Source organism: Nylanderia fulva, unplaced genomic scaffold, assembly GCF_048542155.1.
Source record: "Nylanderia fulva isolate GAGA-0341 unplaced genomic scaffold, ASM4854215v1 Scaffold24, whole genome shotgun sequence".
Classification (NCBI taxonomy): Eukaryota; Metazoa; Arthropoda; class Insecta; order Hymenoptera; family Formicidae; genus Nylanderia; species Nylanderia fulva.
Window position 1 is genome coordinate 1,669,384 of NW_028190304.1, and position 22,787 is coordinate 1,692,170.

Consider the following 22,787-nt stretch of genomic DNA (forward strand, 5'->3'; position numbering starts at 1 on the left):
CATTCGATAATTTTAAAGTCTAAATTGTTTCAATTTTCAAGATTAGGAAATTGCTATATAATATCCAAAATTAGAAACTATTACGTAAAATCAATCATGTTAATTATTTTTGACTCATTGTTTATAAGAATAATTTATTCTTTTGATTGCTACAGAAACTAAAATTCATATGCATATATAGATAAAAATATGAAAGAATATTTAAGCTCTATCTATTATAATAATAAACCATTATAATTTATTCATATCAATATGTTCAATATCGCAAAAATTAGAATAAATTGCTACGTAATTTTCAAGACTTAAAATATTGTTAAAAATATAGTTACAGAAAAAATTCAAGTGTTAATATTACTTTTAACTCATTTATTTTATATCAATAATTTAATTATTCTTTTGTTATATAAATATATATAAAATATATGTATATATATTGTATAGTATTTTTGAACGATTTTTCAAAAGCAGAAATTCAATTGTGATACAATAAGTAACATTATTAATGAACACACGTGAGTGTAATATATGATTTATATAAAGGTATTTTTTTTCAATTATTTTTCATATCGATTATCTGTTATATCGATTATATCTTTATTGCATATCGATTATAAATATATTATTTAATTCCAAAATATATTATGCTAATTACACGAGTCGATGTAAAAATAATATTTAAAAGTACATCTAACTAAGCAAGAGTCGAGGATTCTTAAATGTTTTCTTCCGACAGATAAAGAAAAACAAAACGTCAACAGTCGAATATCGTTCCGTCTCTTTTCTCGCATTACTCTTTCCTTCTTCGATGCTCTATGGTTGATTAGTTCGGGCGAGCGCCGCCGAGTGGCGTCGCGGTCGCGCTTGCCGCTGACGTGCGCGAGTTCGGCCGTCACATACGTCAGTCGCAGGCGGGACGGCGGTGAGGTTGGACGTGGTTTCATGGTGCGTTGCGCGGAAGAGGAAAAAGTTCGCGCGCAAGTGTAGGTTACGCGAGACAGAAGGAGCTCGAGAGAGATATCAACATTGTGGTGTCTGGCGGCGATGATCGTTTCGCGATCGACGTGACACCCCGGGTCGTCGCTACGTCGCCACGTCATCCGATCGGAGGGTTAAGTGCGAAGTATTCCGTGCAGTTATTATCGAAGGAGAGCGAATCCCGGGCGGGTGACAGTGCGATCGCCCCCGCGATGCACAGGACTAGTGTGGTAACGGCCACACCGCGTCGCCGGACTTTGACAGGTGCGGTCGCGATCATGTACGACGGCGGTGTACTTCGACCCCTGTTGCTGCTGCTGACCTTGTCCAGTCTCGCTAGTCTGGTGAGTAATAAAAATATATATCTTGTATGTATGTAGAATGGGACACGGCGCGGCCAAATATGTGCGCCGCTGCGTCCTTTTTGCGACGTTTCTGCCCCATCCTCTACGCGCCTGCGTCAAACCTCTCTCCCACCGTATGTTTTTCTCTCTCTATCTCCCTTTTCCTCATTGCACGCACACGTGCGCACACGTACGGATGCATACATATACGCGTGATATACATGACTACGTAGTACAATTACAATTGTCCACACCCTGACATAGCCAAGACTCGAGCGAGCGCGCGCGCGCGCCTCGTGACGTCACATCGGCTGATCGTCGAGAAAGCTGTTCTCTTATGTATGCATGTATGTCCGTAGGATTTATTAAATTTAATTAATGGCCACTTTCGTGCGGCGAAATCTCTTTTATTCGCCGTTTCGATGATACACGTCGATTATTTACTGGGTCAAGGTCAGCGGGAAACGCTTTTTATTTAATTTTTTTATTGACTCATTGTTAATCTCTCTCAGACATCGATGACTCACACACATACATACACAATCATCGGTTACGAGAAGTCGGCGCGTCCTCGAGTCTGAATTCTTTTACCTTGGGGCGACGCGGAAAAATGTGGAATTCTGGAACGTCTTGATTCATTTTAGCACATATTTGCAGCCTCCTTCGACTAGTTTGCACCTCTTCTTCCTTCTCGAATTTTTTTATGACTAATGCATGTAATCGTAAACACGAATGTAACGTGAATCAACCATTAGCTGTCAAGCATTAAACAATACGAGCGATGATTGACCATTTGATATCGGGCAAAGAACGCGAGAGACCTCGATTCGAAGTTTATTCAATAACTTGCAATTTGTTTTGTATTTTCGATAATATAAAACAAATATATATATTTTTTTCTCTTAAAAAGATAATAAACTAATTAAAAAATTAATGAAAGAAAATTGTTGCAAATTAACGTATAATAAGAAGAACAATTATACTGATAATGAGCTTGAATATACATTTTTTAAAAAATAGATCTATTCTTTTTAATGCATTTTAAAATATGAGGGGTTTGATCTTTTAAATATTTTGCATTTTATTGAAATAAATCTTTTTTACTCCAAAAAAATGCATATATTTTTTCTCTTTAAAAAATATTTAAAAAAATTAATGGAAAAAATTATTTACAAATTATGATAAAAAGAACAATTATACTGATAATGAGCCTGTATATACATTTTTTTAAGAAATAGATTTATTACTTTTTAATGTATTTTAAATTATTTTTAATATTAATAAAAGTGATTTTAGATTACTTTTTATAGTGTTTTAAAATATGAGAGCTTTGATCTTTTTTTAAGTCAAATATTTTACATTTGATTAAAATAAATGTTCCTTTTTTTATTCTAAAAAAATTGTGAAATAAATTCATTAATATCTTCTTTGTTCTTGTTAAACGTTTAATGAAATCAAAATTCCAACTACAATAGAATTTATTTTGAAAGTTATATCTATCTTTTATATTTTAGAAATTGAATTCTTTCTCAAGAGATAATATACATTACGATATCATTTATCAATATTTAATTAACAAGATCAAATAATTGAAATATCTGATCAGTGGATATCAGATGTATCATGAGTTTATCATGAAATATTCATATCGTCTCATTATTCACTTGAATGATTATTCATTGAATAATTAATTGAACGATTATTTATTTACGTTCATATTTTGACAAGGAAGAAAGGAAGGAAAACAAACGATCGTGCGAGAAATGTTAAAAATAGAGCTGTGTTGTCAATAATTCTGTTCAGACAAACATGAAAGAAGATATATACATATATACACATACAACATAGAATCATTTATGAAAATTTGTCCAAACGAATTTGCACCAATCAATACATGTGAAATTGATTGAGAAATAATACATAAATTTTTCTATGCATTATACATATATGCAAGTTATGCAAGTCTAATTATTCAACATGCAATTTTTAGGCAATAAATTTTTCTTGAATCGTTCAAGCTTGATAAGACTAATTTATGCCTTCTTTTTGTACGTATCATCACGTATAGACGATCCAAGACTGTTTATAGAGACACTTTCCTCGGGTTCGTGCTGGACATAATACAAAGTACGCCCATTGCGTGACTTATTCGATTATTACGATTCCTTATAAACGCATGACTCACACGAAGCTGATATGGAGTGTCATTTTATCATGTAATGTAATATATAAGAGGACAAGTGCCTCTCTCTTTTATACTTTTATTTTTCATATACTTATACACATTTTCTTTTCTTCTTTTTCTGAATTTACATAAACATTTGTTCCAAAAATGCGAGAAATAGATCAAACGTATAATAATTAGATGCATATATTAAAATAAAATTTTATATATTAAAACTCATATTAAGATAAAAATTAATAAGTATATACATTATTATTTATACGAAAATGTTACGAGACATGTTGCTATAAAGTTGTTATTACAACTTTTAATTGAAATTACGATAACTGGTTTTAAAAATTTTTGAGTATAATAAATATAGTTTCTTCAAGTAATAATTATCTCACGGATAAATTTGGTACAGAAAAATATTTGCGAAATATTAAATATTTGTCTATAATTCTGATTCTTTTATATCTAATAAATATTATAAATTATATATATATATATATATATATATATATATATATATATATTTTTTATTGTATCTTATAAAAAACATGAAATATGTGTTATTCCTTTGTTGAACGTTTTATGAAATGCTCTACTTTATAATCATTACTAGTTGCATCATTGTATAGAAATATAAAAAGTATGAAATGTTATTCCTTTATAGAGTTCTTCGTGCAATGCTCTGCTTTAAATTAAGTGAATTAAATCATTAATTCAGCTCATTGCCTCAAATAAATCCCATATCAAGCTTTAATACACAGGTCATGAAGAACTCAATTAGGAGATACTTCATGCATTATTCTATATATATACATATATATCTTTATATTCGCCTTGTGAGAACGCGACTTGTGAAACTTATTGCACATCAAGTGACAATATTAATATTTAGTAAGGAATACTTTAAGTATGTGTATAGATGTATATGATTTTAAAAAAATAGTATAATATAACAAATTTTGTAAGATTTTAATTATTTTTTCTAATATATTTATATTTTATATATTTATATATTTTTTATATATTTATATTTTTATATTTTCTAATAAGTATTCTTTCTAATATATGTAAATTTACACGAAGTGAAAGTTTAAAGGTATTTTTTATCATTTCCAAACAGGTCGCCAGTGATGAAAATGGTCATTGTATATGGTATGGAGAATGTTATAAGGACTCTGTCCATAAGAAGAATTGTATTTACGATGGGCCGCCAAAACCATTGAGTTCCGATGGACAGAAATTGTTGGCTAAGAATTGTCCGCACTTGTTGGTGGACGATGGCAAAGGAATTAATACCTGCTGCAATGCGAGTCAACTTGTAACACTAGATACGAATATTAACCTTGCGGCCAACTTTTTAAAAAGATGCCCTAGTTGTTTAGATAATTTAGTGAAGCACTTTTGCGATTTCACTTGCGCTGTTAACCAAAGCAAATTTATCAATATTACGGAGATAAACGAGAAGAATGGTAATTATACATTTGTTTTATTTAACGACAAGGCTCCTGGTTAGATTGTGATGTCAGAGTGCGAGAAAATAAACGCTAAAATTTTTTGATGCCGTTTTTAAATGAAAGGATATTTCAATGAAACAGCACTTCAGATAGCTTTAACATCTCGTAAACTATCATTTTCCCTTTATAATCAATCCACAGTTGTAAAATGTGTGTAATGTGAGGTTCAGTCCTGACATCACAATTCCAACATGGTTGATGAAGATCCAGCAGCCTTAAAATTTAATAATGTTTTCTGTCGACATTTATCTTGATATGCAATTTTATGATTTTTAAATTTTTTTTCAGGTACAAAATACATTAATAAAATAGACGTATACATAACGAATAAGTATCTTGAAGGAACGTTTAACTCGTGTAATAAGGTATCAGTGCCGAGCACAGGCCAGTTAGCGCTGGATATAATGTGCGGAGAATGGGGTGCGAGTAGATGTACTCCTTTAAAATGGTTCTTCTACATGGGCGATGCCGAGAATAATGCCTACGTACCTTTCCAAATCACATATAAGAACACCGATGAACCTGTTGGTCCGTTTACACCACTAGATCCTTTAATTACGCCATGCAATAAGGCGCTAAACGTTAGTATTATTTTCACAAAGATATACAGTATATTTTAAAAGCTATATATAAAAGCATTTCGAATGCTCTTTGGAGCATGTTAGATTTATTAACAGTGCAAAGGTCTAAACATGCTAATAAGCAAGGTGTACAATGCATTCGCTTATTACCATGCTTTCCTTTCATAAACATTTTTTAAATACAGCAGCTAGTTACTTTTTTGTTAGTATTACACGTGAGTTTTATAAATAATTATTACACTAATTATCAACTTTATGTCTTTATAAATGCAAGTAAAAAAATAAATAGAAATCTATATACCAAAGAAAAAAAAGAATGATTTGATTGGACTTTTTGCTGAATAGTAAAAGTCGTAGGTTACTTACGCTTTATTATCATTTTGTTATTCAACATTGGAAGCATGACAAGTTCTTAATTGCACATATAATTTATAGTAGTTAGGAAGAAAACAAGCTAGCATAATTTTATGCCGATTTCATGACATACACTTTTAATGCATACTTTTTAATGAAGTGTATGTGCATGAAAATTTATTGCATTTTTCATAATCCAAAAACACTTTGTAAAATTTTTAAAGAGTTAAATATTACACAGAAAGAATTTTTTTTTGAAGTTATATTTTTGGAATTTTTAAACATATATATTTCTATTTTCTATATACGATAACTGACCAACATATAAAATATATAAAATGTATAAAGTTTTTACATATTATTTTATATAAAAAACATATTGTATTTAAAATGAACATATTTTATTATATAAACACATACTCTTATATTAGAATATTAAATATATTTAAATTATTTAGATTTTTATACATTTTTAATAAAAATTTATAAAAGTTGCATTTAAATATTCTCTTTCTGATTGATTACTTCTATATTATTTGATAAATAAAGTGCTAAAAACACATTTAACTAAATTATTTTTACGAGACAAATAAAATGTCAAAAAAGATATAGCATAATAAGAAACCTACATTTAACTTTTTCTTTTGTAGAAAAACACTCCAGCTTGCAGTTGTGTTGATTGTGAACAAAGTTGTCCAGTACCACCACCGGTGCCTCCACTTCCAAAACCATTCTCAATATTCGGTTACAATGGTTACGAAGTTATAATGACAATTATTTTTGTATGCGGCACCTGCCTTTTCCTTCTATTAATGATGTGTTTCAGCCATAGGAAACGTATAGGTAAGAAACTCGATTTTATTTTGAAAAGGTATATATATTTATAAAAGAGTTGCTGGATTTTTATTGTAGTGCAAATTATGTAAATAAAAAATGGAGTGTGCCTTTTTCAATTTTGAAAGCTATCTTTTTTTTAAACTATATTTTGCACATAATTTATCTTTGATAATTTATGAAATATATTAATGGCTAATTGTAATTAATTTATATTATTTTTTATTATTAATTACAATACTAAATAATTAGGTAAAATAAGTGAGGAGATAAGAGAGTAATCGATAAGTTTATTGTGTGATTAATTTTTTCTGTAATGATTACATTTAGATATATTCTGTTGTTGCTATTTATATTTTAATTGTGGGTTTTTCTCTGCACTTGTTTTACTTTATTCAAATCTTAAGAAAAAGCATGTATAATGTCTCATTCTCAATTTCTTTTTTTTTTCTTTTGCAATTATTAAAAAAATGAACATTATTTTTGTGAGAATTATTAAGACAATTCAAAATCATATACATATAGTCATTACTTATAATTATGAATCATACTGATAATAATATATTAAATTCTTATATTAAATTATTATCAATTTTGGCTTATTTAACATTTAATATTGTAATTTGTAAAGCATGATACACATGAGAATTTGTTTAGAAATATTAAATCATGATACATGGGAATTTTAAAAAAGAAATGTTAACATCTATGCACATACTAACTGTAATTTGTTTACTACTTCCCTGAGCTAATATGAAATAATTCTATTGTTCAGATTCTAATAAATGACTCGTCAATTTTTTTTTGTATTGTTTTTGTGTGAATGGAATATTTTCTCATATTGATTAGTTAATGTGCATAAATGATACTACTTATGCATATGAAAAAATGTACAGACTATTATACAAGTTGTGTATGTATGGTGTGCGCGTATGTATAGTTGCACGAGGGGAGGAAGTAGGAAGACAGGTGGGTAGACGGCTAGCTGCCGGATTACACCACCCAGGAGATGGTGCTCGTATTGCCCTTGCCGCTGACCAAGAAGACAGCCCACTTCAGTCTAAGCGTTCTAGTAGGTTTTTTCGATTCTAAAAGCATCTTCGATGTTCGCAATTGTAATCGTGGTTGCGTTTTTTCTTTTGTTTTGTATCTTTCTTTTTTTTTCGTTGCTTGGATCGCTTCGTTTATTTCTTTGTTCTTTTTCTTTCGCTTCCTTTATTTTTTAGCCCTGCAGATTATTCCTGCCAATGGATGTCAATTGTGTATTAGATAATTTTCTTACAAATACATTAGCATTTTGATTTTATCAAACTTGATTTTATCTATATAGTGTTAAGCTTTTTAATTTGCGTATCTTTTTTCATGTGATAATATACAATATTGTACACACAGACACAACACATTATAGCGAATTTCTACTAATTAACTGCACGATTGCATTAAAATCAAATGCTTAAAAATAAAATGATTGTATTTGAATAAGTTTGAAGCATAGTTAGAAAAAAATTTTGTAAAAAGCATGTGATGAGATCATATTTTAATGATGTTGCATTGCATTGCATAATAATATTTTATTAAAGTTTAAAATCGATGCTTACTTTGATAACCCAGCAAACACCAAGTAACTATTATATAACTATTAATTATAATTTCCTAACACACATGTTATATTGCATTTACATTGTTGAGTGGGAAATTATAACTAACATATAGTTATATAATTGTTACTGGTGTTTGCTGGGGTCAACAGTCATAAGACCTAACCGATCAAGTGCACTCTCGTACGAGAGATCGTTAAAAAAAAAAGATGTTTGCTGGGAAATATAATTTTTATCGAGAATAAGTAATTTTAAATTTAAAAAATAAAAGATATATATGGAAGGAAAATATATACAATTTTTAAACACTTAAACTAGAAATATTTATATAAATATTTCTTACTCACAAAAATTGTGTTGTGTAATATTTTGTATTTCTTTTATATATATTAAGTTAGATCTTCTACTTAGTATTTTGCATGTTTAATGTACTAAGTCTTCTGCAAGACTTACTATTTTGCATGTTTAATATAATAGGGCGATAGATACTGCTTTAAATAATAAATTAAGAAGATAGAGGATGTGCCGTTCAAGTAGATAAGCTTATTATAGAACGTTTTCCCATAACAGCATTGGAAAATAATTTTTAAAAAATGAATTATAAATAAATATAAATTTTTTATGTCCAATATGCGACACAAATAAAAGATATTGTTTCTGTAATAATGTAAACTTACAAGTACATTGCACAGAATTATTTCATTATTTATTCTATATTTTTTGCAAAGTTAAAAAATGCAATTTATCCTTAATGTTAAGGAAACTTTGTTAAATTTTTATACTTAGTAACAAAAATTCTATATAAGTCTTATATTGTTCTATTATATTATTTTTTCTAAGTATTATTTGATATTGTAATTTAAATTGTAAAAACAAAATATATTAGTTCTAATCATTAAAAAATATTAATTCTTTATATTTTTAAGTTTATTTTAATTAAAGCAATGTATTTTAAGTGATTTTATTTTCTTCTAACATATATATGACATAATATGACTAAAGTATTATCCAGTACTGTTTATTATATTTAAGACATTTTATTTATTTTTATGGTTCAATTTTTTATATATATATTATTTATTTTAGGAATTATGAGTTTTCTCTACATTTACTGTTTTATGAAACTGCATTGCAATATTGTATTATAAGTTACGAAATACTAGTTGGTATATACAGCACACAATGCTCGAAATTGTTGAAACTATATAATTGTGCTTTTAATTGAATGTTAACTTGTAAATAGGGATTTATTATATGATATAAATGTTTTTAGGTGTCATATCATCCGATGAATTACCAAGTGGATTTGACCAAGAAGAACAATCCACTTTCATCGAGAAGCTTGGAGCAAATACGGACAAATTTTTACAAGAATTCTTCTGCAAATGGGGAACATGTAAGCAAAATTTTAAAAAAAATTTCTTTTGATAATTTGATTCTTATTTAGCGCTTAAAAAATATACGCCTAACACATGTTTGGAATATTTAAGTTTTTATTTTGTGTTTTTTTATTGATGATCTATTTTAGTATCAAAATTTTGTTTAAGTTTAATAAAAAATTGTTAAATTTTTTAATAGATAATATTTAAATAAATTAGTACTTATTTATTTAACAACTAATTAAATAAATAATAATTTAATAAACAAATAAATAATTTAATAAATAATTAATTTAAATAAATTACTTCTTTAAGACGTTTATAATAAATTTTGTGTCTTCTGTTTTTATTTTATATTACTATATATTTTAGCGTTTAGCTCTATAATGATATATCGTACTTTGTTATTGTGTGTTCAAATTAGTTTTTTTCAATTAATAAATGCTATATTAAATGCTACAAAAACCATTTTTGAGAACTTTTCAATCGTATGAATAGAAAATATTCAAAGGCATATACAATATAAAGGAACTTTTAAAAAGCTGCATCTACAAATTTTCTGGTTTTACCTGAAATTTTAAATGAAAATACCGGGAAAAATTCTCAAGCAATTTTTTTTACAAAATTCAAGTAGACGCCTTGAATATTACATTATAATGACTAATGATTCTGTTGCAGTCTGCGCCTCTCGACCTTGGTTAATACTTTTCCTTGGCTTCCTATTGATCGTTGCTTTGGCACACGGTATAAAGTATATGCAAGTTACTACAGATCCTGTGGAACTGTGGGCATCCCCACATTCTCGATCACGTGTCGAAAGAGAATATTTCGATAAACACTTTGAGCCCTTTTATCGAAACGAACAGATTATTATCACTTCCATCGGCTTACCGAACGTATGTACTATTAAAAAATATGTTGTATTTTTACACAAAACTATTTCTATTTATATTATCATGTATTGGTCTAAACAAAAAAATTATGTAATTATTAATTATAGCGTGAAATTAAAATGAATTATATATGTTGTTGAATTATATAATTATATATTGGCATTGATTTGAGACTACATATAATTATTTAACGTTAATTACAGATCGTGCACAACACCACTAATGGACCTATCGTATTTGGACCTGTATTTAACGATACTTTCCTAAAAACAGTCTTTGAATTGCAAGAAGGAATCAAAGGTATAATTACTTCCAATAACTACACACTAGCGAATATATGTTTCGCTCCTCTAACTGGACCGTTTACCGGGCCAACAACGGTGTCGCAATGTGTTATTCAAAGTATTTGGGGTTATTGGCAAGACAGTTTAGAAAAGTTTGAGAGTTCGGAAGACGAAGGCAATTATACAGTCAACTATTTGGATCACTTTAGAGTTTGTTCGCAGTAAGTGATTAATGTGACAAAAATATTTTTATATATTTTACATGTATACATCTATTACATTACATTAATATAGTCCATTTATATTTAATATATTATATTTATATTTTATTTAGATTATATTTATATTTATATTTTTATACGCGTCTTTCACAGGAATGCGTATAATCCTGAATGTCTCGCACTTTACGGTGGTCCTGTGGAGCCGGCAATCGCAGTAGGCGGATTTTTGTCTCCAGGACATGATCTTCATAATCCACCATATGAAAAGGCAACCGCTATAATCCTTACTATTCTTGTAAACAATTATCACAATAAAGCCAAGTTGCGTCCTGCTATGGAATGGGAAGAAAGGTAAAATTTCATTATTTTTCGAGTGCTAAATTCAACTGAGAGTAAGATTACGTCATTGATATATCTTTCTTTTGACTTTAGTTTTATTAACTTTATGAAAAATTGGACTGCAACGAGAAAGCCGGCCTTTATGGACATTGCGTACACGTCCGAGCGCTCTATCGAGGATGAATTGAATCGAGAATCACAATCGGACATTGTAACCATTCTGGTATCGTATATCATCATGTTTGGATACATTGCGGTATCACTCGGCCAAATTAAATCATGCTCTCGTCTCCTGGTAAGGATCTACATCATGCGATTCTCGTTTTTTGTTTCGCACAATTTTATATATAATCGATATTTATTATGTTTCTTCAGCTCGATTCCAAGATTACTCTTGGACTTGGAGGTGTGCTCATAGTGCTGGCGTCTGTGGTTTGCTCAGTCGGACTGTTCGGCTTCATTGGTTTACCAGCTACGCTGATTATCATCGAGGTCATTCCGTTCTTAGTACTGGCGGTCGGAGTAGACAATATTTTTATTCTCGTTCAAACTCATCAGAGAGAGGGCAGACGGCCGAACGAGTCGATTCCGGAACATATAGGACGTACCCTGGGTCAAGTCGGCCCTAGTATGTTACTCACAAGTGTATCGGAAAGCTGTTGCTTCTTCCTAGGTACGTGTTAATGCAATTATATAGTGAATCGTATATATAAATTGAAAAACAAGAGGACGAGATATTATTTTCGTATACTCGAACAAGTTGTTATAATTAATTTTCTTTTTCTATTGATTTATAGGCGGTCTCTCTGATATGCCTGCTGTGAAGGCGTTTGCTCTTTATGCTGGAATGGCTTTATTGGTGGATTTCATATTGCAAATTACATGTTTCGTCAGTCTCTTAGCACTTGACACAATTCGGCATGCGGTATGTATTTAATAAAATGGAAAAAATTTACCTTAAACATTGAATTTACTTTAAATGTATTAGAAATTTTTATGTAATTATATATTTAATATTTTGTGTGTGTAAATATTTATTTTATAAAATAACAGAATATAAAGATGTAAAGTAAAAAAATAGAATATAAAATATTTCATATATTTAATTTTTTTTTAATTTTTATAAAAATTAATTTTTATTTCAATGCATTTTTACTAATTATACGTTGTAATATGGTTAATGCATAAAATGATTTTTTTATAATTTTAGAACAACAGGCTGGATGTATGTTGCTTTATTCGTTCCAAGCGTGATGATGGAGAAGAAGTGGTAGATGGAGTATTGTATAAAATTTTCAAAGTTGCATATGTTCCATTATTATTGCAAAAATGGGTTCGTGCGACTGTGATGATTGTGTTCTTTGGTTGGCTCTGCAGCAGCATCGCTGTAATACCACACATCGAAATTGGCCTAGATCAAGAGCTCTCTATGCCCGAAGACAGTTTTGTACTCAAGTATTTCAAGGTATGTCTAATGATCAATTTAGAGTTAACATGTCGCGTTAAATATGAATCACAAAAAAATACTAAAGTTCTTTACACCTTCTTTTTGCAGTTCTTGAATAATTATTTATCCATTGGACCGCCGATGTATTTCGTTGTTAAAGATGGCCTAAATTATTCGGATACCAGAGTGCAAAATTTAGTCTGTGGTGGGCAATATTGTAACAGCGATTCGGTGTCGACTCAAATATTTACAGCGTCCAAACAATCAAATAGGTATATTACAACGTGAAAGGTTTCATAAATAAATGTGATTTATTGTCTTCTTTGTTTTTGAATTTTATATCAAAATGGTTCCTTTTGTTTTTAGAACTTATATAGCTAAACCTGCTTCATCTTGGATGGATGATTATATGGATTGGTCGGGATTAAACGAGTGTTGCAAATATTTTCCTACAAACAATTCATTCTGTCCACATACTTATGGTACATACATTTTTTTGTATAAAAATGTTCAGGGATGTATATGAAAATCTGGTATTCTCAGAAAACTTTGTTCAACTTTGAAAAATTAGGGAATAAAATTAATATTCCTTATTTATTTTATAAATAAATAATTATATAATTTTAATAAATTAGTATTCCCTGAGATTACATTTATAATAAATTATTTTTTATTTTATATATTTATTTTTATCGGGGAATTTTTTTACGAAATTTGAGTAGACACCCTGAATGTTGTATAATCTCGTACATATACTTAGCTATTTTAACTCGAAATTTGTATGTATTTTATGTATTTTTATGTGATTTTATGTATTTTTTGCAGGCCGTCCAAAATGTTCTAGTTGCAATATCACTTTGAATAAATACAACAGGCCGGTGCCTAGCGACTTCGACAAATACGTATCGTTCTTCTTGCAAGACAATCCGGACGAGAATTGCGCTAAAGGAGGTCATGCGGCTTACGGACACGGTGTAAATTACGTGACCGATCCTAACACAGGCATGTCGACCGTTGGCGCTTCGTATTTCATGGCTTATCACACCATTCTCAAGACCTCGGCCGATTATTACGAGTCGATGAGAGCGGCCAGAGTCGTAGCAGCTAACATTACAGACATGATTAACTGTAATCTGAGACGTCTCAGTGGAAACACCACTGTGGAAGTTTTTCCGTATAGCGTTTTCTACGTATTTTACGAGCAATACCTGACCATGTGGCCTGACACATTGCAAAGTATAGGGATCTCGTTGCTCGCTATATTTATGGTTACCTTCTTACTGATGGGTCTGGACATTTTCTCATCGTTAGTTGTTCTAATTACAATCACGATGATCGTCGTCAATATCGGTGGCTTAATGTATTGGTGGCATATAACTTTGAACGCAGTGTCTCTAGTGAATCTTGTCATGGTAAGTCAATTATTAGAAACATTTATATTTATGTTGTTATTATAAATTTATAATAATTTTTCTTCCATTATAATAATCTGTCCTTAAATTTCAATTATTTATTATCGTCACGCTTTTATAACAAATATTTTATTTTTGTGTTAGTATGTGAATAACAAAAACTAAATATATTATAATCAGTTTTTTTTTTATTTATTGAGAATTGTAAGAATGTAATGCAGAATATATTTCCGGGAAAAAGCTTTCTGTTAATAAAAAATCAGGGAATTCTCATAGAATTTAATTGACATTCACAATCAGAGAATTTTTTAAAAATTGCCTCTTTGATAATCTTATTCTTATTTAATATATAGCTTAAGAAGCATTTGTTTAACATATCTTTGTAATATTTAAGTTTTTATTAAAATTTTATGTAACTTTTTTTATTGACAATCTATTTTTAATATCAAGATCTTATATAAATTTCATAGAACTGTTCAATTTTTTAATAGATAATGTTTAAATAAATTAGTGTTCCTTATTTATTTAATAAATAAATAAATAATTAATAATAATTAAATAAATAATTTAATAAATAATTTATTTAAATTAGTATTTCTTAATTATTTTTATTTTATATTTTTGTATGTATTTTTAGTGTTTAGATATGACGATATATCATACATTATTATTTAAATCATAGTTATTGTCCAACTTAATATTGTATAATAAAATCACTATTAAATGTTAGGAAAACTTTACTCTTGATAATTTTGCAATCGTATGTATATATAGAAAATATTAGAAATTTATATATAAATACATTTACATATTTTCTTAATTTGAAAATCAGAGAATTCTCAAGAAATTTTTTACAAAATTTAAGTCAGACATCCTGTAATGAAAGTGTTGTATTAATTGTTGTTTGTTGCTATTGCAGGCAGTTGGTATAGCCGTCGAATTTTGCAGTCATCTAGTGCATTCTTTCTCTGTGTCAGTCCAACCAACTAGAGTGGACAGAGTCGCAGATGCGTTGACGAATATGGGTAGTTCGGTATTTAGCGGTATTACATTGACAAAGTTTGGTGGTATCATAGTCTTGGGCTTTGCAAAAAGCCAAATTTTCCAGGTATGTTTTTAGTTACTAATTTTTAGTTAATATAACATTAATTTACTTTTGAAATTCTATTATCAAAATTTGTAATTTATCCATTTTTTATTTGTTGTGAAAAGAAATTGTGTGAAAAGTTTTTTAATGTTTATTATCAATTATAAATCAATCTTAATTTAAATAATTGGCGAGTATGTTTTATAATATTTTATAATTGCATCATTACTTAGTCAAAAAATGTTTACAGGTCTTTTACTTCAGAATGTATCTGGGTATTGTACTATTTGGAGCAGCGCATGGTCTCATCTTTTTGCCAGTATTATTAAGTTATATAGGTGAGAAAACACTGTCATATATATATATATATATATATATATGTATATATAATTGACATATATAATTTTTTTCGATATATCTAAAAATATGCAGAAATTATTTTGAGTTATGTCTCTAATAACTCAGGTCTTTTCTGATTTGCATTTATCACTTCCGCTTATATTCTATTTCACTTATAGCTTCGTATATACATATAATAAAAAAAAAGAAATGACAATGCAGCAGAGATATAACGTCATTTCAGCTACTTTTTCAGATTTCAAATTATTATTTATATTAAAATTTATGTTGTTTATCCACACAAAATGTTTTATCATTGCTTATACATTGCATGAAACATATCTCACACAAATGTGGAGTTTATACTGAATAGTGGAGGCACACTTGATAGTACAATGATTGTACTCTTTCAGATTTGTTGCAAGCATGTTAATGCTTGGGAAAAAAAGGGACAAATAATTTTTTTTTATGGGGACACCAGTGTTACGTTAAAATTTTATTTTCATATCCCTACACGTATATCGCGAACGTGTAGAAAACTCTTTCTCGCGTTCGATATGAGCAGCTTTGCGAATTCGACAGAGATTATATGTACAGTGAATAGGAAATTACAGTGAGATATTTTTTCGTCAAATCTATCTTTGCCTTAACTATGCCTGTGCTTAGTCTTCTTTACCAAAAAGAATTGACTCTTTAAATACATGTAATTCTGAGTAATATCGACTGGCATCATGGCTCCTGGTGGTTCTAGGCTCACCTATGAATAGGGAGAAGTTGGCCAATCACAAAAGAGCAATGCATGGGAACCTGGACAACGTGCAAGAGACGTCTCTGAATCATCGTGTAAGCATACACAATTCTCCTACACCCACTACAACTACACCTACGTTCAAAGTGCTCGAATGCGAGAGATAGGTATGCAGAATTGGCTATCTGAGTAAAAAAAAGAAAAGAAAAAAAAGAACATCTGCACTGTGACACGTGATAAAGTCTTCTGGCATTTCTGTCCTGTTTCCAAAATGTGTCGCACATATGCTACTTATTTCACGCAATGTAGATAGAATTATGTTGTAGATATTATTCAATATTGTTGATTCACTTTATTATATTTTTAATTAATTCAGGAAATGCAATTTTCTCTATATAAAAAATAGCAGATCTTTCATATTTCTTATTTATTTTTTATTAAAATTTTATTTTTTATATATAATAGATTTGCATAATAAATTAGTAAAATCTCTTTAACTTGCGTTTTTTTATTACTATTTATATTATTATTTATATTTATTATCTATTTTCAAATTGCAAAGAAACTCGCGAGCACATTAATTTATTTTCTTAAAAAGTTATCAACTGATACATGTTAAAATTCTAGGCATTATTTAACACATTAATTTTTGTCCTTATTATATTCTATTTTTATATAAGAAAGCACAAATATAATTAAAAAATTTTTTTTATATAAACAAGCAAAGTATAATTTTTTTAATTTGAAGAAATTAAAGTTTAAAGAATTTAAAATTAAAAATTGCAATATATAAGATTGATTAGGGCAAATATTGCATTGGTACACTTTTATGCAAATATAATATTTTTTTATGATAAAAAATTATATATATACATATACAATTTTGTGTAAATTGCTATGGAAACTATTAACACATACCTTGACACATTAAATTATAAGATGTTTTATATATAAATTTCAATTAGTAGTTGAGAAATTATATAAAGAAATAGTAATTAGGCTTCATGATTTAACAATGCACAACACTATTTGTATATGCTATTTATATGCACATATATGTATTACATACTACTATACTACATATTACACATTATATCGCTTTAAATGTGCATTTTAGCTTGTATATAATTTAAAAATATACTTCTATATTTATATTTTTTAAAATAATTATATTTAAAATTTATATTTGAAATTTTTTAATTATTTTGATTAGTTATTAAGAAAAGCTTTTTAGAAATATGATTTTTTAATTTTCTGTTTTATAGTGTGGTGTATGTTATTTCTTTTTGTATGACATTTGTATATAATTTATACATTATTTGTTTAATGCTTTTGTGCATTGCATTTTTATATTAACGTTCCTGTCACTAATTGATAGATATGTCATGCACATCTAATATATATTTCATAGCATACAATATGCATATATTTTGCATATTGCAAGATGTAAAACATTTCCCAACAGATTTTATATATCATTTGATGATCAAACATTTCTTTGTCGAATCCTATGATTAAATTCCTTGATTTTAAGCTGCTATAAATTATAACAGGGATATGGAAACATAAAAGTTATCACTGGTGAAGAGAAATATATCGAATAAGATCATTTTAAGCGATGCTTATTTCATTGCACTCATCTTTTGTCATCTTTTTTCTTTATATCATATACAAGATGTTTTTAAAATTACATTGAATTTTTTTATCTCTTTAGAATTTTAAGATAGTGATGCAATTTTTCGACAATTTTTACTATCAAGATATTTATTGTTTAATTTGTATCATATTTGCCAATATATTTATCAGTTATAATAATTACAAAATGAGAAATAGAATAATTTGATATAAATGATAAATTCTTCCTCAGATTGTGTTCAAATAAAGTTTGCAATATAAATAAATTGAAAAGACATGTCATTTATATAAGATTTTTACATGTGTAAATGTTATAACAATAATGAAAATTTTTATAAATTCTTAAATTATATTATTGTGTGGGAATCATTTTATATTAGCAAATAAAGTGTATATCTTGATTGTAAATCAAAATGGTTATATGCGCTCGTATAATCACACTGTATCATCGCTCTTGTTATTTAAAGAAAATTTTGAAAATGTATTTTTTTATACGATGATAGAATCATGTAGCGTTGCATGAAAATTGTATTTGACTTGGCTTATGCATTGCTTTCTATATATAGAAACAGAAATATTACATACGCAAGATAAATTAATTGCTAGAAAGAGTAGTGGTTTGTTATACGGTGTGATAGAAGAAGATTTAGAGTATTTCAATTTATATTTTTTTGTTAATTATATTTAACTTGGCTTATGAATTGCTTTCTACGTATAGAAACAGAAATATTACATACATACACAAGATAAATTAATCATATACAAGAAGGAGTAGTAGTTTATTATGCGGTGTGATAGAAGAAGAATAGAATACTTTAATTTATATTACTTTATTTCTTTTTTTTTTAGGCGTGATGTCGCGCCGGGGGCGTAGAAAAGACAGCGAACTCGCGAGCGAAAGTGAAGCTAGACGTCACCAACGTGACCAGCAGGACTCTCCTCTACTCCAAAACGACAACCATCAATGCGCGACCACTTCCTACGCCAGTATGAACTCCACTGATGTGACTGATCACCACGTAACGTTCTAATCAATCCTCGCCAATTTAATCGAATATACATATAATTTTTGTACTTAGAGGGACATGATAATATAAAGGGAGTAATCCACTTAGTGGAGGATCCATTAGGCGAGCGTCAATAATGTCCTTTGACTTTGACCTGACTTGCGAGCTGAGAAAGAGAGACAAAGAGTCGCACGCGCGCTCTTATCTCTGAAATGTAGAAAATTTCATATGAATCATCCTCAACGAAATCCTCCGTGATTGGTGAAAATATGTCCATCTACGTTCATATCTGGCATCTTCTTAGCGACAAAGAAATTTGTATAGTTCTAGGTTTTCGTCATTTTTTAGCATATTTATTTTTTTCTGGGCAAGGCTCTTTTTTAATTTAATATATTATTAGATCGTCACAGAGACTGTGTATTCTAAATTAAAAAGAAAAAAATGATCAATTGCAAATGATCGTTACGATCGATTTTAGATAAAATAATCTAGAATGAAGAATTTGTTTCCTTACTATATATTCATTGTTAAGTAAATCTAGTGAGAATAATAATAAATGTGACGGATACAAAATGCATTTCCCTTTTTTTAACGCGAATGCATTTCTCAATTGTGAGATGAATCCTTTTTTCTCTGATATTGATATCCAATTATTACTTTAAAAAAGTTACATTAAAATGTCGATAGTTAAAAGAGTATTAAAACGAAATGTTGATCCTGATACTAAATTAAATTAAAAAAATAAATTATTTAAGAAATTAATAAAATATATATTATAGACAGAGAAAGAGAAAGTCTATTTCTCTCTCAACAATACAATCGATTTTCTTTATTCTAGATTTATCAGAAGCGTTTCCTCTATCCTCTTAATTTTTTTAATGCACAGAATAAAAATATCACTCTGTCTTTTATATAGTTTTTTATATAGTTTTCTCTATTATGATACATATGAAAAGAAGAATTTTAATTTAAAAAAATAGTTGAATTGGAAAATTTGAAATAGAAGGAAGAGCATCGATTGTAATATATATATATATATATAAAACCACTTATATTTTAAGATTTCACTTATGATACGCAATTTCGAAGTTGTGCAACTAAATATATAATTGTTTTTTACTTATGCCGTCCACAGCTGAGAAAAATATGATGCATATGAGACATGTAGAATCAATAGATGATTATTTAGCAATTTAATTAAATGATGGTTAATCGATCTATTCTCGCAAGTAAAAATGATATCTATATCAGGATTCAAGTTTTCAAGATACTCTCATTAAAACCCACAAGTTCCATGGTGTGAGATCGCACACGCGATCTTAGGTCTAACCGTTCTGAATATAAATATTACTAGATATGTTGTTATTAATTTTTGATATATACATATATATACATATACAATATATATATATATATATATTTTCGCTATATAAATGCATCTAAAATTGCTTTAAACTTTTTATACAATTAACTTTGGATGCAAAAATAATAGAATAAAAATTCCGTTTAATGAACGTTCATAATAAGAAATTGGAACTCTCGTTATAATATTGATTAATTTCGACAAACTTTCGCAACCATGATTCTTAAGTATCAAGTTTCCGTCGTGAAATGTAAAAAAAATATCAGTATTGTTGATTAGATATGTGTACGCTTTGTCTTTAAGTGAAAGCTCTGTTCCTTAAGTGAACTTTGTCTTACAAGTTATGAATTTATATTTTGCAACTTAAAATTAATTAATTAAGGCCAGACAAAGAAATGATTTGTTCTCTTGTCGCGCTGGCTTACTATGGATCAATGAGGAACATTATATCTCTGTCAGATTTAAGTATTTTTTATTATTTTTTTTATCATATGGTCGAGACCATTTTTTTCAAAGCTTCTTACAATCTGTAAATTGTAATATCTGATTTCTTCAGCTTTAAATATGATTATAAATCAACATGTGAATGTGAAGTTTCATTTTGAAATGGAAGAAAACATTCACCTTTGATGATTGGGGATTTTGTTGCGGAAAGAAATCGCGACCTAAATTATTATGATTATTATTTATACTATATCTGCTTGAAATTGAGTATGAAAATATTAACGATGCTAAATTGAGACGTAACTTTAAAATCAAACTAAGCACATGTATTATTCTCTAATTTTATAAGAACAAATATCGCTCAGAATCTCATAATTTATAAAAATGACGCGTGAAGTAGTTTAGAAAATATTCTTACACACATCGCATTTTAATATACTATGTCAGAGATTAGAGGCACTGTAAAAACTAATTATTTTATTTTTATAGATTAGATATTATTTGCACGTTATCTACAAATCTCTGTAAATTATATGTGCAAGAATGTGACTTTGCGATCCTTAGTAAGCGAAAATTTCAAAGTAAAATGGAGCTTTCTTTATTAAATTTCAACCATTGATTAGTTAAAAAAATATACTTATTACATGTTAGATTCGAATAGTTAAAATCGAGTTGCAAGAGACACAACATTATTTTTTTTTCTTAGAATAAAAAGCTTCGCAATCTCATGCGTAAGACTCAAACAATAATGTATCTTCTATATGATGACAAGCGAAAACTTTTATCACCGGTTGATCATTATTCATCTCGTGTGAATTTCTTACGATCTGGCCGAACATTTAGATAAAGCTAATTTGGGATAGTTTATATTATAATTAATTATTAATTAGGTTTTCTTAGAGTGAGATTCGTCAACTTTATTTATTCGTGCGCTTTGTCGATGTGAAAGGTCTCTGTGAAAAAAGTACGACGCTTTTGTTGTATGTATGTGTGTAATACGAATTTAGAACTATCTTTAATCCTTTGTTCTCGTGTATGATATACACAAACTACCCGAATTAATTTCTAACAACGTCAAAGGCGTTCCTTAACGTGCTCGATACTTATTTCCCGATTTAGGGGAATTTGCTCGTGGTCAGATTTGAACATGAAAAACCATTTTCTAATGAAGTGCATAACTTTTATATACAATCGTCAAAAGCGATTACGCAGAGATTAACAAAAGAAAGAAACTCCGCTAGATGAAAATTGTTGATATATCTCGAATTGTTATTCTGCGATGTACTTGTGTGCAGATGAATGTTTTAGAGACGAAGAGGAGAGAAATGACTGCGTTAAATGTTATAACTGTATAAAAGTATATCGTGTAAAATGTATAAGTATACAGTATATGTATATCGGCTGGCGAAAATGTGTATGTATGTGTGCACACGTATGAAATACGCGATATAAATTTTCTGTTCAATCTAATAACGCGTATTATTCACTTGAGAGGGTAATATAGTGATTGATCTTCTTCGATTTATACTGCACCGTGTATATGGCGAATTGCATATCAATAGACGCTTCGGATATAAATATGAAGTAAAAGAAAGTGTAAGAGCATTAAATTATATAAGTTAATGTAATGACGGATAAATGAAAACAAACAAAAAAAAGAAGTTAACTCAGAGAAGCATCCAAAATAAGCGTGCAAAGCGTACTGTGTTGTCACGTAAATACAAATAAATTTTCTCCTATTTGTACCATACAATTAAGCGTGTCACATATTGTTCCATTTAATTATATTTTTAAAAAATTGATATCAATAGCA

General features: G+C 28.6%; 1 protein-coding gene across 4 annotated transcripts; it reads left to right on the forward strand.

Moving 5' to 3' along the window:
* The first annotated feature begins 856 nt into the window (after positions 1-856).
* On the forward strand, positions 857-22,727 carry Npc1a (Niemann-Pick type C-1a). 4 transcript variants are annotated; one of them, XM_029307018.2, is made up of 20 exons: positions 857-1,319; positions 4,616-4,964; positions 5,298-5,590; positions 6,595-6,787; positions 7,719-7,850; positions 9,650-9,772; positions 10,434-10,651; positions 10,852-11,153; positions 11,307-11,504; positions 11,586-11,787; positions 11,868-12,165; positions 12,290-12,417; positions 12,703-12,957; positions 13,048-13,211; positions 13,306-13,421; positions 13,765-14,351; positions 15,271-15,459; positions 15,689-15,776; positions 16,529-16,692; positions 19,010-19,072. In XM_029307018.2, the coding sequence occupies exons 1-19, from the start codon at positions 1,188-1,190 to the stop codon at positions 16,690-16,692; spliced, it is 4,131 nt and encodes a 1,376-aa protein (XP_029162851.2). In that variant the 5' UTR covers positions 857-1,187; the 3' UTR covers positions 19,010-19,072. The 4 variants fall into 4 exon arrangements, with proteins under 4 accessions (XP_029162851.2, XP_029162852.2, XP_029162850.2 ...); XM_029307019.2 differs by having other exon boundaries at positions 858-1,319; positions 16,529-16,620; positions 19,010-19,075; XM_029307017.2 differs by lacking the exon at positions 16,529-16,692 and having other exon boundaries at positions 858-1,319; positions 19,010-22,727.
* The last annotated feature ends 60 nt before the right edge of the window (positions 22,728-22,787 follow it).

Coding starts and splice junctions, on each gene's coding strand:
- Npc1a (XM_029307017.2), top strand. CDS start 1,188: ATGCACAGGACTAGTGTGGTAACGGCCACACCGCGTCGCCGGACTTTG. Junction 10,652..10,851: donor CTTCCATCGGCTTACCGAAC/GTATGTACTATT, acceptor CGTTAATTACAG/ATCGTGCACAACACCACTAA. Junction 11,505..11,585: donor GCTATGGAATGGGAAGAAAG/GTAAAATTTCAT, acceptor TTTTGACTTTAG/TTTTATTAACTTTATGAAAA.